This window comes from Cucurbita moschata, unplaced genomic scaffold, assembly GCF_002738365.1.
Source record: "Cucurbita moschata cultivar Rifu unplaced genomic scaffold, Cmos_1.0 Cmo_Scf00017, whole genome shotgun sequence".
Classification (NCBI taxonomy): Eukaryota; Viridiplantae; Streptophyta; class Magnoliopsida; order Cucurbitales; family Cucurbitaceae; genus Cucurbita; species Cucurbita moschata.
The window spans coordinates 4,543,421-4,562,693 of NW_019268533.1; the positions used below are offsets into that span (position 1 = coordinate 4,543,421).

The 19,273-nt window shown below is 39.2% G+C and overlaps 2 protein-coding genes across 3 annotated transcripts in view; both read left to right on the plus strand.

The window, feature by feature from the left end:
• LOC111454854 overlaps positions 1–5,049 on the plus strand; it is a 10,940-nt gene extending 5,891 nt beyond the window's left edge. Inside the window, exons 4-12 of the mRNA XM_023096325.1 lie at positions 1,699–1,779; positions 1,879–1,950; positions 2,041–2,279; positions 2,379–2,450; positions 3,034–3,150; positions 3,251–3,332; positions 4,348–4,394; positions 4,486–4,567; positions 4,764–5,049. Coding sequence (XP_022952093.1) covers positions 1,699–1,779; positions 1,879–1,950; positions 2,041–2,279; positions 2,379–2,450; positions 3,034–3,150; positions 3,251–3,332; positions 4,348–4,394; positions 4,486–4,567; positions 4,764–4,847 — 876 coding nt within the window. The 3' untranslated portion in view covers positions 4,848–5,049. The remainder of the gene's footprint in view (positions 1–1,698; positions 1,780–1,878; positions 1,951–2,040; positions 2,280–2,378; positions 2,451–3,033; positions 3,151–3,250; positions 3,333–4,347; positions 4,395–4,485; positions 4,568–4,763) is intronic.
• Positions 5,050–14,612: 9,563 nt separating this feature from the next.
• LOC111455271 (membrane steroid-binding protein 2-like) lies at positions 14,613–18,146 on the plus strand. 2 transcript variants are annotated; one of them, XM_023096872.1, is made up of 3 exons: positions 14,613–14,631; positions 15,411–15,733; positions 17,510–18,146. In XM_023096872.1, the coding sequence occupies exons 2-3, from the start codon at positions 15,429–15,431 to the stop codon at positions 17,868–17,870; spliced, it is 666 nt and encodes a 221-aa protein (XP_022952640.1). In that variant the 5' UTR covers positions 14,613–14,631; positions 15,411–15,428; the 3' UTR covers positions 17,871–18,146. The 2 variants fall into 2 exon arrangements, with proteins under 2 accessions (XP_022952640.1, XP_022952639.1); XM_023096871.1 differs by lacking the exon at positions 14,613–14,631 and having other exon boundaries at positions 15,399–15,733.
• The last annotated feature ends 1,127 nt before the right edge of the window (positions 18,147–19,273 follow it).

The following is a 19,273-nucleotide window of genomic DNA, read 5'->3' on the forward strand; positions in this document are numbered from 1 at the left end:
GGGGGGGGGGGGGGGGGGGGGGGGGGTACGTGGAATCCCATGTGAATCAGTAAGGACCACCTTGTAAGGCTAAATACTCCTGGGTGACCGATAGTGAAGTAGTACCGTGAGGGAAGGGTGAAAAGAACCCCCATTGAGGAGTGAAATAGAACATGAAATTGTAAGCTTCTAAGTAGTGAGAGGAGAACAGGACTTTGACCGTGTGCCTATTGAAGAAAGAGCTGGTGACTCATAGGCAGTGGCTTGGTTAAGGGAACTATAAAAGCCATAGCGAAAACGAGTCTTTATGGGGCCACTGTCAATGCTTATGGACCCAAACTGGGTGATCTATCCATGACCAAGATGAAACTTAGGTAAAGCTAAGTGGAGGTCTGAACCGACTGATGTTGAAGCTTGGGTGAAGCTAAATGGAGGTTCGAACTGGCTGATGTTGAAGAATTAGCAGATGAGTTATAGTTAGGAATGAAATGCCACTCAGATCCATAGCTAATTGGTTCTCCCCAAAATGCATTGAGGCGTAATAGTTGACTGGACATCTAGGGGTAAAGCACTCCTTCGGTGCTGGCCGCGAGAGTGGGTACCAAATTGAGGCAAACTCTAAATACTAGATATGATCTCAAAATGACAGGGGTCAAGGTTGGCTAGTGAGATGATGGGGGATAAGCTTTATTGTCGAGAGGGAACAACTTGGATCACCAGCTAAATCCCCTAAATGACCGCTCAGTGACAAAGGAGGTAGGGGTGCAGAGACAACCAAGAGGTTTGCCTAGAAGTAGTCTCCCTTGAAAGAGTGCGTAATAGCTCATTGATCAGCGCTCTTGCACCAAAGATAAATAGGGCTAAGTGATTTGCCGAAGCCGTGGGATATAAAAACGCATTAGTAGGAGAGCATTCCACCTTAGAGGGAAGCACTGCGCTAGCAGTGATGGACGAAGCAGAAGCGAGAACGTCGGCTGGAGTAATGCAAGCCATAATAGTAAAGTTTGTAGGCAAATGATCCCATCATGAATTTCTCATCATTGTCCACATGAAATATACTAATAATTTAAATTATTTTGGTATTCCAATCAAACTCATTTAACAATTGAAATAATTAAATTCAATAGAAAGAGAGAGCGATCAGAAACAAAATGAAAAAGATAGATCTTGATAATTGCAAAGTTTTGTCCAAATGATGTCACTCTATTTGTTCGTAGGTTGTATATGATATAATGGAAGGAAAAGTTGATACACTAATGAGACAATATCATTATTTGAGATTTACCATTATTTGGTCTTTGTAATATATATGTTTGTATACGTATATAAATATAGATATAATACCCATTAACATAATTAGTTCTTCATGGAAAGAATTGTGCAAAATAAACACTATACGACTTTAAAGACCATTTCTTATGTCCTTTGCTGATAAACTATTTTTATGGCAATGTTCTTTGGACTATTGATGCGCTATCAGAGATATCTATTAGCGATCTTTTTTATACGTCTAGTAGACCATTTCTACATGTCAGATATACCATTTCTACGCTTATTACTATAAAATATTCCTACATTACCAATGATAAATGTCCGTTTTGAATACTGTAATTCTTTTGTGCTGTGAATTTCTTTGATTACTCTTTAGAAAATCTGTATTCCGTCTTTTCAATCACCCATGATATAGTTTGTGTTGAATAAACTATTTTCAACATGAAGGTGTATCCAGGAAAGCGGGCTGGTGGTCTTGAAGCTGATATGATGGCTGCAAATGAGCTAAATGCTCATGTATTTCTCCAAGTAACAGATTCTTTCCGTTTCTTCCATAATCTTTTTCTACATATTACTGCTGATGATGATTAAACTATGCTGGAAATTGTTCATATGAACGTTCTGCAGAGCAGTTCCGCGGATATCTGCTCGAATCTTGCCTTACTTGTTGGTGGGTTTGAAACAAACACTGGGGAGCAGGTTATCCACAATATTCAGTATCTAAATGTTTTATGGACTTGGTATGTTTTTGCCTTATGATACGAAAAAGTGCTTGTTCTGCTTTCTTAGTGGCTAGCGTTCCGGGACGATGGCAAATATAGCGCTGCAGACTATGGGAAAATTATGAGTGAAAGGATGTCCAAAAGAGTAGAACAAGTGTCATGGAATCCTTATGAACAAGAACTATTGATTAAGCGTAGGAGGAATTTTGTGATCAGGATGTTTCAGGGCATAATGAGAGGTCTTGTGTATATGCACGACCGGAACAGATTACACCAAAGTCTTGGACCATCTTCTGTAGTACTCAAGTATGGATCTTGGAAGTCGCATAGATTATTTGCTATCTTGTAAAGATTTCTAATTTATCTCTCTCAGATGTGATAAAATTGGTTTGCATTTGATCACAGTACAATTGTTGAGAAAGATGCTGCTTACTTAGTCCCTCGACTTCGAGATCTCGCTTTTTCTGTGGATGTGAGGTAATTCCGATCTCTTCATGATTGAGTTTTTTTCTGCATTATCAACCTTTTTTTCTCCACTATAAATACTGATTAGATGTATGCTCGATTCACAACACAAAAAAAAAAGGAAAGAATTGAAAAGCACAAGTGTTTAAGATTCTACCGTTTAAAGGATCCCTCCCCTCAAGTTGTTCTTTTTGCTTAATCTATTTGTTTTGGTATATTTGGATTGTGGGTTATATCCAACAACCTAAGCCCAGTATCTTCCAGTCACCCCGTTAATATAAGATACTTCAGTGTGTTAGGAATCGCGACTCTCCACAATAGTATGATATTGTCCACTTTGAGCATAAGCTCTCATAGCTTTGTTTTGGGCTTCCCAAAAGGCCTCATTACCAATGGAAATGTATTCCTTACTTATAAACCCAGGATCATTCCCTAAATTAGCCAAAGTGGGACTCCCTCCCAACAATCCTCAACAAAGTGTTCATCGTTTTCAACATTTAAGGATCATAAATTACATTGTTTTCACCACGGTAGTTAATTATAAATTTTTGGATCCAATATAGATTGAAAGTTTCTGTAATCATTTGATTTCCAGATATCCGTTTCCAGAAGACAGCCTCGGACAGCTCGCCGAGGGGCTATGGAGACGAGCAACAGCTGCTGGTGCCTACACTCCAATGGATAAAAGAGCGTTTGGAATAGCAGATGACATGTATTATTCACATATATACATTGATATTCACACTTCACTGCATAGATTGTGTTCAAAGCTTCTATCTCATGTGTACCATTTTTCCTTCTTTCTTATGCAGATATGGAGCAGGTCTCCTCTTTGCATATTTGGCTTTCGTGCCGTTTTGTGAAGCTGGAGTTGTTGATACCCTCTCCTTGCAAGTAATTCTTTTTACTAAACTTTTTTTTTCATTGTTTCCTTCGATCTTCTGTCTTGCTCTGCTTGAATCAAGTAATGTGTTAGGACATCCCATTAATAAGCCGATCTGGATCGATTCGTCAAATTTTTCTATTATTGATCGATTTGTGCGTATATCCAAAAGGATTTTGTATCAAATCCAATATATACTTCGCCTTTCTTGTGTTGAAACTTTGGCTCGTAAACACAAAAGCCCTTTGACAAGTGAAGCTCTATTTGTAATCTTTAGTTTTGGTTTCTCTGTCATCGTTCTTTCTTGGTTAGATTATCTATTGATTTCCCATTATTATTCTTTTCCTCTTTGAGGAAAAAAAATAAAAATGTAACGGCCCAGATCCACCGTGATATTCCTTTCGGGCTTCCCGTCAAGGCTTTGAAATGCGTCTGCTATGGGAAGGTTTCCACACCCTTATAAATGGTGGTTTGTTCTCCTCCCCAACCAATATGGGACATCACAATCCACCCCCTTTGGGGTCCAACGTCCTCTCTGGCACTCTTTCCTTCCTCCAATCGATGTGGGACCGCTTCCAAATCCACCCCCCTTTAGGGCCTAGTGTCCTTATTGACACACCGCTTGTTCTCCTCCCCAACCAATGTGGGACATCACAATCCACCCCCCTTCGGGGCCCGGCGTTCTCGCTGGCACTCTTTCCTTCCTCCAATCGATGTGGGACTACCTCCAAATCCACCCCCTTTGGGGCCTAGTGTTCTTACTGGCACACCGCCTCGTGTCTACCCTCCTTCGGGGAACAGCGAGAAGGCTGGCACATCGTCCGGTGTCTGGCTCTGATACCATTTGTAACGGCCCAGATCCACCGCTAGCAGATATTGTCCTCTTTGGACTTTTCCTTTCGGGCTTCCCCCTCAAGGCTTTAAAACAGGTCTGCTAGAGGAAGGTTTCCACACTTTTATAGATGGTGGTTTGTTCTCCTCCCGGGGGACTGCACTAATCCTTCTTGTTTTTCTGGAAACTTATAGAGGCTATTGGAGAGCACATTCAGACTTGATCTTGAAGCCACAAGAGAGTAAGACTTCCAAGTATTTTTACAATTCTGCTCCAGGTCTTTTAACTCGTCTTTGAACTAATTTGTATGTATAAATGCCTTGTCTTGGAAGATATTGTTTAGCAGATGATCGGTTTGTTGAAGCGGTCAAGTTTCTCGATCTCGATGATCGTGCTGGTTGGAAGTTACTTCAGGTTATTTGTCTTTCTACATCTAGATGTTCTATTTCAATCTTTAAACTTTTAAATGCTCTATTTTGACTCATGAGCTTTAAATAAGAATTTTAGTCGGTTTATATTACCTGTATTTGGAGCTCTATAGAAAGTTAAATGCTTGGTTCTAAACCTTTCTTATTCTTCAACGAACTAACAAAATGAAAAACTGTTTTAGGCAATGTTGAATTCAGACTTTCGACAACGGCCACTCGCCGAGGCAGTACTCAACCATCGGTTCTTGATGACGACAATGATTTGATTCGGTTATGTACCATATTTGGGTAAAGGTCTGCTAGTTTTTGTTTTGCAAGGATAATAAAAAATAAGGTAGAACAATAAATGGTACGTATTGGGTGACTTGTCCTACTAATATTATATAACTCATTTGCTCTCTTCAGACTGGCTGCTAACGGATCTATTGAAAATGCTTGTTTTAGAATGAATACAGGAACTTTGCACTACTTCAGAGTTATTCTATTGAAGAACCTTCTCTTGGTCTCTGTGATTCGCAACATAAACACGACAAAACAATTGTGTCATAGTTGTGGGGCTTCCCTCGCCCTTCCTTAGACTTGGCTCGAGACTCACTAAATAACCCATGACAAACTAACTAGCTTCGACATAACTTTGCCTAGGCTAGGGGGAGCATGCCCCAAACTTGGCCACTTTGAACTCGCTCATGGTGCAACCCTTGGGGTGAGACTTGAAAGTCAACTATAGTAGTTACTCATCATGGCACCAACCCCCTGCAGTTGCGATGTTTGAAAGCTTGTAACATAGCCCCGTGTTGACACTACACTTCTACCAACTCTTCAACTTGAAAGTCAACTATAGTAGTTATTCATCATGGCACCAACCCCTGCAGTTGCGATGTTTGAAAGCTTGTAGCATAGCCCCGTGTTGGCACTACACTTCTACCAACTCTTCAACTGGCCACCTTCATGTGGCGATCGCTACCTTGACACTTCTCTGATACTGGTCTTGATCTTCTTGTGAAACCACCCACCTTAGGAATGAGGTGGTGGTTCAAGAAATACACGTGTGCTCGCACTTTAGAGCACATTCACGAGGTGAGTAACCCATTCACTCGGGCCTTCCCTCACTCCCACTTGGTTACCTCTCTGTAGATAGGATATGCCTTGGGCTCAACTTGGCACTTAGCTGATACTTGTCTTGTCTGACCCCTGGCTTCTCTGCTTGCCACCATTGATACTATTCCTCTAATATGAATGGTTATTTGGAAGACACATGACATGGTGTGTCTTCGGTTGCATCTATCTGCCCATATCAGAACTCCAAACCCTTGGCAAACCCTTGGCAAATGAACTCGTTTTTTTTTTAAAAAAAAAAAGAACGAAATTTTCAAACCTCGCCGAAAATCGCGAGATTTGCGCCAATAACCAACCTCAACTCCCCTTTAAAATCCTGATCTCACGCCCCTCGTTCACACATCCAAGTCCACATTTGCCTTCTCAAGCCCCAACTACACGCAGAGAAAGAAAAAGAAATAGAGAAACAGAAAGTCAGAGAGTAAACAAAGAAAGAAACCTTGGAGCCGAAACTCAACATTGTAGTATACGTAACAGATCACCGGAAGTTTCGTCGTCGCCGTGAGCGTGTAATCAAATCAATGCAAAATTCGCCAAAGGCGAAGAGATATTGAAGGTTCATCATCGGCACTAGTCGGGTAAAGGAGACGAACCGTCGGATTTTAGATTGTATCGCTCTTGGGCCTCTGTTACGGGTGAACCACACTGCTACAACGCCCACGACCTAGAAGTGCACGACCCAATACAGTCCAGCCTGCAACGTACCAGCCCAGTGTGCCTCGACCGGACACATACAACCTGCGCTTAACTCGAATAATGCACTGCCTCATTCCTGTGCCGGCTCAACTTGGCAACGCAATAAGCTCGGCTTGACGACACAATTGACTCAGATTGATGGCTCAAATGGCTCGGCTATTGTTAAGGAATGAAATTTGATTAATTAAAGAGTTCAATTAATTAATTTTATATTAATGGCATTGGTTTATAATCTATTGATCATAAGATTCCTTTACTAGCTCATAACGTTAAAATGATATGATTACGTTGTTTGCATGTTTAAGCATGTGAATGATACTTTGTTTCATATTAGGAAAATTATGTATTTAAACATCTTATTGTTTTATTGCACTTAGTAGTCAAGTACAACGAGAACCATTAACCCAACATGACACTCTAATGAACAGAACCTAGCCTATCCATGCCTTAATCTATGCCTTTAAGTTACCAAAAGACTACTCTGAGCTCACGATCCTCACATCGATTATTGGAATATTTTCATCTTGATTGACAAGATTCCTCTTAAATGGAATGTCTCATCTCAATTGGTGGGATGTCACGTTTGATTTTACTACTTTGGTTGGATGTTGCACGATTTCGTACCGATCATGTGTCCTAAATTGATCTAGATAGAAAAATGTCTCAGATTATATATTATATCAGGAAATGGAGTGGACTTCTATATAGAATTCAGTAAACCCACATTGAGAGGGTGGGAGATTAAATGGATACATAGAAGTGAGACCTTAGCTTACCGTTGAGAACTTACAAGTATGAATGACAAAGAACTCAAATTAAAAGTCATGATATCTTAGACACAGGGATATGATTATAAGCCTAAGAGAATTTTCTTAATTAAGAGACATTTAGCTTTTTAGAATTCAAAATGCTTTACGTTAAATTTAGCCGAAGTTTTAAAAGTGTTCTTATTGATAACGATAAAATAGCAGTTGCTGAAAAACACGAGAATTTCGGTGGATGCTGTTAGATAAACCTGTGGTCTTTTAGATAAATCGTCGATTGTTGCCATGACTGTCGACTGTTAGATAAACCGGCGTAGAGCTCGGTCACATTCAATGGAGTGGTGTGATTTCAGCTGGTCACTTTGGTCATGCTTAAAGTGTTGTTGTGTCTTTATTTACTGCTATAAAAATGAGAAAAACTGCACAGTTTTAAGCCGCACAAAAAAAAAAGGAAAAACTCAAATTCCATTCCTCGATCTTCTGTTCGTCGTTCTCATTCTCACCGATTGCAGAGGCTCCGGCTAAGAGACAATAAGTGGTATTAGAGCTTTGTTTCGAGGTAGAAGAAGATGCACCAAAACACGAAGATGCAGACGTTGTGGGGTCCATCTCGAACAGGTTCACGCACTCCTCCACGCCGCAGCCGAGTGCTGGCGTCTCCATCACTGCTACCAAGAGGCCAACGCCGCTAAGACGGGCGTCGAGTCGTCGTCGAGCAGGTGATCAAGGAGACAACCGCCTCTGTATAGTACCCAATGTTGACAAGGTCCAACTACTAACAAGTGAGCTTTGTTGATAAGCATCAATCTGCAGGCGCAAGGGCTGTGGCATGCTGTCGAGCTGGAGGAAGGAGAAGCAATTGAGTACCGAGAGGATCAATTGGCGTTCACCGCCATATTGCAGGTTGTGCCTCTAGAGATGCCGGCGTCTCTCTCCACCAAGCGCAGCATGCAATCAGCCTTGGAGGGGATCAAATCCCATAGGGTTGGTGTGCAACGTGTATGGGAGTCCAACGTCGAACAGCTGCGGAAGGAGTTCTCGGAGATCCGCTTCAAGGACGGTGAATCCGTCAATGATTATTCCATGCGGATCATGGGGCTCGCCAGCAGCATCACCACTCTTGGTGGGAGCATCAGCTAGACGGAGATTGTGAAGAAGATACTGCAGGTCGTCCCAAATCACCTCGAGCAAGTCGCAATTTCGATCGAGACATTGTTTGACATGGACGACCTAACGGTGGAAGAGGTGACCGAAAGATTGCGCAACATCGAGCAGAAGAAGAAGAATGCTGCTATAGTTGTCGATAAGCAGGGTCGTCTTCTCCTTACTGAGGAGGAGTGGCTTGCACGCCTGAAGCTTCGCGAAAACTCCAGCGAGAGCGGCGGGTTCTTCGGCAGAAAAGGCGACAAGAAGCAGTGTAAACATCGCAGGGGTGCGCGTGGGAAAGAAAGAGAGCAGAAGGAGTCGGCTGATGGCAGACCAATCTAGTGCTCGAACTGCAGGAAAAAAGGCTACGTGGGCAAGGATTGCTAGAGCAAGCCCAGGAATAAGGAGAAGGCACATGTGGCCCAATCCGAGGAGGAAGAGCCAACACTTTTCATGGTGACTACATCGGTGTTATCTGTCTTCTCCAATTCCAATTCCAAATACACAGAAGCAATCGACGGCGACACTGCTCCGGTGAGCGTCGTCGATGAGGGTTCGATATATCCTGAGGAAGAGCTTCAGCGAAGTTGATTCAGCTGAAGGAGGAGCGAGTGTTCGCTTAGATCAGTGAAAGGGGCGAGCAGCACGAGCACCGGTGATATGAACCAAGAGACATCAATCATACAATATGCTTCAATGAAGATGTGAAGAAAAGGTTGTCAAAATTATCAAAAGATGTTTCAATTCATGCTACATTGAAGAAGAATAAAGTTTGATTGTTGTAAATTTTGGGTGGGTTATAATTTAGAGTTATTGTATTTTAAGACTTTTTATTTAATTTCGGTTACATTTACATAATGGCTAATTATGGCCATAAAGTGTGAATGTTACAACTTTTGAATGCCTTTAATAGTTTCATTTTGAGGCTATATAAAGCCATGTTTGTTGTATTTGTAAGGAGACTTGAAAAATATAGTAAAGAAGCATTTGTGCTTTTCTTTAGCCGATGGCTAAGTTTCTTTGCAATTCTTTGTAGTTTAGATTGCATGTAGAATCATTCAAGCTCGACATGATCAATCTTGCTTGTGGAGTGATTCGAATCTCAAACAAGTGTTCTTGTCTTGAGATATTTGATCAACAAGAATCATTGAAGCTAGACATGATCGATCTTGCTTCTGGAGTGATTCGAATCTCAAACAAAGTGTTCTTTGCTTGAGATATTCGATCAACAAGGTAATCCGAATCTTATTCCCCTTGTAGTTGATTCCTTATCTTATCATTTGGTATCAAAGCTTCAGGCTCAAGATCGGATATATGTTTCCTTTGCTTTCTTCTCAATTTAATTTTTATTTATTTTCATCTTTTTAGTTTTTAATCGACTCAAAGTTCAAAATTCAATCTTTGCTCTATTTAAAATTTTGAGAGGTGAGAATGAAAGCTTCATTTGTGTAAATGAGTGCAAACAGAGTGGCCTAAAATTCCTTTAGTGTATACACGTGAGAGAGTGTTGTGAGGTCCTTTGTATTTCCATAACTTATTTTTTGCAGCAAAGTTTCACAAATAGATTCGAGGACGAATCCTCTTGAAGAAGTGGAGAATGATATGAACCAAGAGACATCAATCATACAATATGCTTCAATGAAGATGTGAAGAAAAGGTTGTCAAAATTATCAAAAGATGTTTCAATTCATGCTACATTGAAGAAGAATAAAGTTTGATTGTTGTAAATTTTGGGTGGGTTATAATTTAGAGTTATTGTATTTTAAGACTTTTTATTTAATTTCGGTTACATTTACATAATGGCTAATTATGGCTATAAAGTGTGAATGTTACAGCTTTTGGAATGCCTTTAGTAGTTTCATTTTGAGGCTATATAAAGCCATCTATGTTGTATTTGTAAGGCAGACTTGAAAAATATAGTAAAAGAAGCATGTGTGCTTTCTTTAGCCAATGGCTAAGTTTCTTTGCAATTCTATGGAGTTTAGATTGCATGTAGAATCATTCAAGCTTGACATGATCAATCTTGCTTCTGGAGTGATTCGAATCTCAAACAAAGTGTTCGTTGCTTGAGATATTCGATCAACAAGGTAATCCGAATCTTACTCCCCTTGTAGTTGATTCCTTATCTTATCAACCGGTGATGGGTCCGCGACACGGGGACAACAAATCATATGATCGGGGCAAGGTCTGCGTTCTCCGAGCTCGACTCAGAGATTCACGGGACGGTGAAGTTTGGCGACGGCTCCATCGTCAAGATCGAAGGGCGAGACACCATTCTGTTCATCGGTAAGGGTGGCGAGCACCGCAAGCTGAATGACGTCTACTTTATCCCGAGGTTCAAGGCTAACCTTGTGAGCCTGGGTCAACTCAATGAGGCCGGCTGCTACATCTACATCAAGCACGGGCTGCTCAAGATCTGCAACGATCGACGACGACTCCTCATGCAAGTTCGGCGCACGACTAACTGCCTCTACATCCTAAAATTGAAGATAAAACAGCCGGTCAGCCTCTCGGCCAGGACCGAAAAAGCAGCTTGGAGCTTTCCTGCTTTACAGAAACTACACAAGGAGGAGACGGTGTACGGTTTGCCGGCAATCATAGACGTGAACAGGTTGTGCGACAAGTGTCTCATCGGCAAGTAGAAGCGCACCCCTTTTCCGTCTCATGTATCCTATCTCAGGCATCACTCAGCTCGGTAAAGGAGGAATTGCCTATTTTCTACCGATTCGACCATCCCGAAGCTAAAATTGACTTTGATTAAGGCAATTAAGACTTGTATAACATTTAATTTCTCGATTTAAGTTAAATTGAGTTAACGAATTTGAGTTACTAACGAAACGGGATAGACACTCTAATAGGAAATGACAACCGGCGATACTTTGAGCATGTTCAAGGAAGGGAAAGCGAACGTACTCGATTTTATGGAAACGCCGACTAAGAACAACCAAGTAAGTGGTCTTACTATCAGTTTGGTTATAACTGTACGTTGTATGATGACATGTGCCCGTGGCCTCGCACGTGTCATATGCTCGTATGTTTGAACAATTATGTAATGATGTGTGTACGATATGATATGTGAACGGTTATGCTATATGTGACAATTGATATGTTTATCTTATGATATGTTAAGATATGACGTGCTTGATGATATACTCGAGACATGATATGTGAATGCTATGATATATGATATAGTATGATATGTGCATAACATGATATGATAAGTTAGAAGATATAATGAGTTATGAGATGATTTATGTTTGACATAAATGATATATAATACGATTGACATGCAAATGACGAATTGACTATGATATATGATATAGTATGATATGTGCATAACATGATATGATAAGTTAGAAGATATAATGAGTTATGAGATGATTTATGTTTGACATAAATGATATATAATACGATTGACATGCAAATGACGAATTGACTATGATATATGATATAGTATGATATGTGCATAACATGATATGATAAGTTAGAAGATATAATGAGTTATGAGATGATTTATGTTTGACATAAATGATATATAATACGATTGACATGCAAATGACGAATTGACTATGATATATGATATAGTATGATATGTGCATAACATGATATGATAAGTTAGAAGATATAATGAGTTATGAGATGATTTATGTTTGACATAAATGATATATAATACGATTGACATGCAAATGACGAATTGACATGAGATACAACTCCAGTATATGCATGGAAGATATGATATAAAGGAAAACGCTAGATATACATGATAATGAATAGAAAAATGTTGGGACCTCAGGCATCATTGTGTGTTCATGCATCGGGGGATACCCCTATTCCTTTTACGATGGTACGAACACGTATATTACGAAGCAGGGAAACGATCATTATGTTTACCATAATGCTACTACGATGGTCGTTATTTCTAACGGGTGTCCAGCATCAACAGCTAACAGAGAATGCTTACCAAACAAGAAAGGGGCTTAGGAGGTGTACAAATCAACTGGTGGGTCCGTACTCGCACGTGTGTAGAATAGTAAATACACATCCAATTACCCATTTAGGATATCTATCGTAGGAAAATAGACTAATATGATAGGTTTCACTCACAATTGTATGTGCTTCAATCTAACCCTAATAGAGTCCCACTCATGATTGTATGTGCTTGCATCTAACCTCAATAGCCGGGTCACTTGCTGATTATTTCTCAAAAAACCTCAGGCCTTATACGGTTGACGGCGTCGCAACCCAAGAGACCATAACACATGCATAAGATAGTTTGCAATTTGAATTTAGTAGACTATAGGTTTGTATAGGCTAGTTTGCATTTCCATTTAGTAGCATGTAGGTTAGTATATAAGACATTTTTACTTTGTCATTTTCCATTTTTATTATATTATTTAAAGGCGTTTTAGAAAACATATAAGATCAATGTTATGTTTTTATGATAAAGTTTTGAATGAAGTATTTCTCCATAAATTATAATATTGTTCATTAATATAATAATTTATGATAATAGTTTTTTTTTTGAGGGAAGAATTTTAAATCAAATTGCAGGCTGACATTTGTTTTGGTTGAGTCAATGTGACGAACCAAAAATAGAACTACAACTCCATTTAACCTATATCATACTTTTAAGATTCTTATAAAAATTAATAATGTTTCGTATTTAAAGTTCATGAAATTTTAATTATTAATGTAACATGTATGTAAGATTTTTTTAAATAATTAAAAAAAACAACCCGACCACCTAACTCAACTTAATTTGAAAATGGAGAGTTTGGATGGATTAAATTGTGAACTCTATTCAAATGGATCAGATCACCCCCAAAATATTTCTTGTATATATTTTTTTGGTTGAAGTTTTTTTTATTTTTTTTAATAAAGGTAAAAATTCAAAATCATACTTAAAAAACTAGAAGACAGTTTTTTTTAAAAAAATAATAATAACAAAATCATTATTCAACGGAGGATTAGCACGAAAAGTCTTAAATTATTATTATTATTTTTAAATAAAATTTGTGGATATATATATAATAATACATATATGTATATACGTACTGAGCGGTCGATATAAAGGATTGAATAAAAAAAGGATTATTGTTGGCATGTTACACGTGGGTCACGTGTTTCCCCTATTCTTGCAAGAGGTAAAACTGTAAATAGAAAATGTGGTTCCATGCAAACTGCTCCATATAAATAGAAAATGAATTTTCTTATGTTTTATGCATTAACTTTATACAAATACTTCACATATAATAACCTCGATGTACTTGCTAGCTATTATACGGAGTTCTACGCCCTCTTTTAAGACAAGTTCTACTGCATAGGACAAAGTATTTGGTCACCTTGAACGTGCTACACTATATGGCCTAGGATTGACTCGATAGTACCTATATTATTACCATTTGATAGGGCATGGCTAGCCCTAAGAATGTACTAGAGAGGAGATGGGAGGTGGAGACTCTAGTGACACCAAGATATTACTGGCTGTCTGATGAGCTACCTTAGTCATCCTAGGATGTCGTGGAGTTCTACTAGGTTATTAGGGGTATCTAGGCGGTTTAAATCTCACATCGCATTTTTTAGGACACTCGGATTTAGTTCCTCGAGGCTAATCCAATCTTTAGGTAGACTTAGATCTAGACCTTTGATCGCCGCTCACGATACTTGGATGCACGGTTTATTGGAAATATATTGATCTAGGTCAATGTGTAAACCGTCCTAGCTATAGCATCCTAATTGGTTCACTCATGCATGCTTATTAGGGAGATATTCCTATCAATCCCCTAAAGCATAGAACACATTCTAATCATCACCTTAGTCATCTCTAGGCATTGAGGAGGTCTATTGGGTTCCTAGGGTGGTTTAACGTGGTTGCTCGACTCCAGGGGACTTTGTTTTGACTCCTCGAGTCTTTCCTAGTCTAGGAGTAATAGGGTCTAGACCTACTGACGGTAGCTCACAGGCCTATAGAACTCAGTCTACTGAAATTGTCCTACCCTAAGTCATCGTCTAGCTAACTTAACAAAATTTTAGGAAAAATCAATATTTTTTTTTATGCTACGAATAGTAAATGTGAATTAGTTTATAATTAAGTTGATCGAGGGGTGGAAAGAAATTATTATAGACTTTAAGGATGAAAGGGTAAAACTTTTAAATCTAGGGACTATATGAACAAATTATCCAAAGTTCCGGGGCATGAACATAATTTCTAAAAATGTTTTTTTGTGCGGCGCAGATGTTAAATGTTGTCCACGAACAACGGTGACCCTTGATTAAAAACCTTTAGGTTGGTAACAAAAAGCTGCTGCCCTTTTCCTCTCTCATTCTCCTCAGTTTCTCTCTCTCTCTCTCTCTCTCTCTCTCTCTCTCTCTCTCTCTCTCTCTCTCCCCCTCTGCCATGGCTCTGCTCTCTCTCTCTCTCTCTCTCTCTCTCTCTCTCTCTCTCTCTCTCTCTCTCTCTCTCTCTCTCTCTCTCTCTCTCTCTCTCTCTCTCTCTCTCTCTCTCTCTCTCTCTCTCTCTCTCTCTCTCTCTCTCTCTCTCTCTCTCTCTCTCTCTCTCTCTCTCTCTCTCTCTCTCTCTCTCTCTCTCTCTCTCTCTCTCTCTCTCTCTCTCTCTCTCTCTCTCTCTCTCTCTCTCTCTCTCTCTCTCTCTCTCTCTCTCTCTCTCTCTCTCTCTCTCTCTCTCTCTCTCTCTCTCTCTCTCTCTCTCTCTCTCTCTCTCTCTCTCTCTCTCTCTCTCTCTCTCTCTCTCTCTCTCTCTCTCTCTCTCTCTCTCTCTCTCTCTCTCTCTCTCTCTCTCTCTCTCTCTCTCTCTCTCTCTCTCTCTCTCTCTCTCTCTCTCTCTCTCTCTCTCTCTCTCTCTCTCTCTCTCTCTCTCTCTCTCTCTCTCTCTCTCTCTCTCTCTCTCTCTCTCTCTCTCTCTCTCTCTCTCTCTCTCTCTCTCTCTCTCTCTCTCTCTCTCTCTCTCTCTCTCTCTCTCTCTCTCTCTCTCTCTCTCTCTCTCTCTCTCTCTCTCTCTCTCTCTCTCTCTCTCTCTCTCTCTCTCTCTCTCTCTCTCTCTCTCTCTCTCTCTCTCTCTCTCTCTCTCTCTCTCTCTCTCTCTCTCTCTCTCTCTCCCCCTCTGCCATGGCTCTGCAAGTCTGGGAGACGTTGAAGGAGGCGATCGTGGCCTACACAGGCCTCTCTCCGTCGACCTTCTTCACAGTCTTGGCTCTTGGATTGGCCTTTTACTATCTCATTTCCAGTTTCTTTGGTCCTTCCGACTACGGAACACATACTAGGGACTTAGGGGAGCAGCTCCAGCCTCTCCCTCCGCCTGTCCAAGTCGGTGAGGTTTCTGAGGATGAGTTGAAGCAATACGATGGCTCCGATCCTGAGAAGCCTCTGCTCATGGCTATCAAGGGTCAGATCTACGATGTTTCTCAGAGCAGGTCGGTTGAGAATTTTCTTTTATTGAAAAATTTCCCCTCTGTTTTAGCTATTTAGTGATTGGATGATCGTGATGTGTTTTGGTTCAGTTTCAATTATTTCTTGTGTCAACGTCTTTGTTGAATTTTGTGATGGTAGGTGGAATGTTAGCCGGTTTTAGGTTTACAAAAGCTTTTTATATTTTATCTCAGTTTTTTGAAGTAATTGATTTCGTGCTTCGTTTTGCCTTCTACAGCTCTCCTTTTCGTTCAAAGAGCTACTGATTCCTGCAAAATGAAACTTAATTTGATCCTAATGTATTGAACCGCATCGATTTTTTTTTTTTTTTTTTTTGGCTATTTCTAATTCGTCCTCTCTTCCTGTTTCTTTTGTTAAGAGTCATTCATTGTCCACTATACACCCCCTATCTTTTATGGTGTTCTATGTTTGTCATAATATTTGCTAGGACAACCAAAGAAGAACTTATTGATTTTTTGAGTTCTGGACTTCAATTCAAACTTTGAATCTTTTTCGTGTTGGACCAGAAAACCTCTCAAAATAGATTGGACCAGAAATTAATCTTCTTGTTTTTGTGCATCTGACTTTTAACTTTGATGTTTATTGTTCCTTCTTATAGCTGTAATTTGCTACATATCTGGTCTTGAAAATATTTAATTGGGGCTGTCGTTTTTTGCTTTCAAGTTACGGCCATGGTATTTCCAGCATATAGAATTCGTATAGCATATGGAGTTCACAAATGCCAGAGTTTGATGTTCCACGAGTTATTGTGAAAACTTGGGGCTGAAGAAGGTTCTGTTAAATGTAAAATCACTTTTAAACGAGCTAATGATTTCAAATCACTTTTTACAAACTTATGATTTGAAAGAGAATAAGTTTAAGAGAAAACAATGTTGAAAGTAGTTCTCATTATGCGCTAACAATTAGAAAGTTGCTTTTCCAAAGACTTTATAAGAATAGGTCCTTTGTTTCGGGGTTAGGGTATACTTTTGAACTGTTCTTTGCATGATGTGTTTGTTGGAAATGGCCCACGATCTAAATATGTCAAAACAAATAAAGGGAGCAAAGAGAGGAGAGAGCTTTCGGTACAAGGAACCTTAAGCACTTAGCTTTTCAATTTTATTTGTTGTTGTGAAAAAAACATACATCTCAGGAGTATTTATAGTGGAGAAAGCACTAATTTGCTTCCTAAACTTTCTCCTCGCACTAACAATCTTCGTAGATAAATCATAAAACTTGGTCCACAATTTGGCTGATTCATTTTGATTAAGCTTCCTTCCTATTAATTTGGAAGTTCTTCTCCGATAAAAAGGAAATCATTCCGTTCCAAAGCCAAAGATCGTAATTCAGCAATTGAAAAGATTTTGGAGTATCCTCAGATTTAGTTATTGTTCCTCCAATGATCGTCGTACCAATACCAATTCTCCTATATTGGTCCATAAGTTAGTAACTTATCCTACTAAATCCACTTACAATTCTCTTAAACTTACTCCATAAGTTAGTGACTTATTCTACTAAGTCAAGTATATAAGCTCGCAGTGTTATTTAAGGTTGCAGAAACAAAGATCTGTTTATGTTTAGTGACTTATTCTACTAAGTCAAGTTTATAAACTCACAGTGTTATTTACTACCCTAAGGTTGTAGACACGAAGATTTGTTTGTCTCTTGTTTCTTTCCCGTGTCTTGTTCTCTTGTGTGTGCGTACTCGTAAAGGAAAACTAAAATTGAAGAAAATATACGCCTATATATATTGCTCCAATTTTGACCCTCTTTGGTTGCAGGATGTTCTATGGACCTGGAGGGCCGTATGCCCTTTTTGCTGGAAAGGATGCCAGCAGAGCTCTTGCAAAAATGTCGTTTGAAGAGAAAGATCTGACAGGGGATATCTCTGGTCTTGGGCCATTTGAACTGGAAGCCTTACAGGACTGGGAATACAAATTCATGAGTAAATATGTTAAAGTTGGGACAATCAAGAAGCCAGTTGCTGAAGGTGATGCTGCGCCGGCTGCTGGTGAGCCTGCAGAATCAAGCACAGCAGAAGTTAGCAGCAGCAGCAGCAAGCCTGCTGAAGACAGTCCCTCGGAATCTCATGCTGATAAAGCCGCCGAGGAAACCCCTGCTGCTGCAAAAAACGTTGAATAATTTTTTTGTGAGTGGAGAACGATGTGTACGTGTGGTCATGTTTCAGTAATCTTGTTTTATAGATAAGTGAAGTGTAGGTGTGTAGGAAGGTATTACAGGTGGAGTTAAGACTTGAGAGTTTATGTTACTCTTGTTCAACAAACATCTGATAATAAGATAAGTCTTTGAATTTGGAAATAGGACTCAGGTCTCTCTTTCCCCAATTTGTTTGACCTGATTGGATTGAAACTGAAAGTTTGAACTAATGAATAAAAATAAATAGGGGATTAGCAATTCCATTGGGTTTGAGGCCTCCATTAATATGTATATAGTTTTTAGTTTGATAGGGGGATTCGAAGTTTTGATCTCGTATCAAAGAAATATCATATATTAAAATTGTCATTTGAACCGACTACTTCTAAAATTGTTAGGGAAGTCACATTAATGTTATTTCAATGGAAACTTTAAAAAGTTGGTAATCAATTAAATCATTATATTAAAATGTTGATTGTTTTTAAATGCTAAATGATACAATTTTGTTTAAAGATACATTGGTGATGAGTTGTGCACAAAAAGATTACGTGCCATATTTGAAGATAGATATTCTATTTATACGGGTCCTATTTAACACTTAAAACTCGTGTGGAGGCTTTAAGTTTTGAGTGATAAATGTCAAAGAGAATACATATCATATTTGAAGATAAATTATTCTATTTATAATGACCTCATCTAACACTTTCCATCTAACCCTTCCAAAGAACTCATCCTTCCTAAGAACTCATGTGGAGGTGGTAGGTTTTAAGTGAAAGATGTCAAAAGGATTACGTACCATACCATCTTTGAAGGTAGATATTCTATTTATACTAGTAGATATTCTATTTATACTAGTTCCATCTAACGCTCCTTATCTAACACTTTCTTAGAACTCCTTATCTTAACACTTTCTTAGAACTCGTGTGGAGGACTTAGGTTTTAAGTGAGAGAGATGTCAAGTCATGTATAATGACCTGTCATACAACTTGGGGCTTCCTAACACCTTTGCATGTCACAAGGGATGCCCTCTATTCGACTGTCATGGCTTTCAAGACATTTCTTTCTCTTTCAGAATGTGTGAGCTTGACGGATTCTTTGGGTTTGGGCGTAGGCCATTCAAGAGATTATCCCGAGAACACTGGTCTCGGGATAACTCTCCAAAGTAGAATTATATCGAGTATTTTTATTAATAATTTTGCATACATACTCACAAAATTTTCAAATGGTTCAATTTATTCTAATTAATAAACATAAAATAGTTTATTATAGTTCAATATGAAAACGGTAACGATCCAAATTTTTTTTAAAAAATCAGCAAAGACCCGAGAACTCTAGCGAGCTCTGGAGTTCTCGTTCTAACACCCCAATACACGCTCTCCAGACTCCCATGG

Coding starts and splice junctions, on each gene's coding strand:
- LOC111455271 (XM_023096872.1), top strand. CDS start 15,429: ATGGCTCTGCAAGTCTGGGAGACGTTGAAGGAGGCGATCGTGGCCTAC. Junction 15,734..17,509: donor TACGATGTTTCTCAGAGCAG/GTCGGTTGAGAA, acceptor CTTTGGTTGCAG/GATGTTCTATGGACCTGGAG.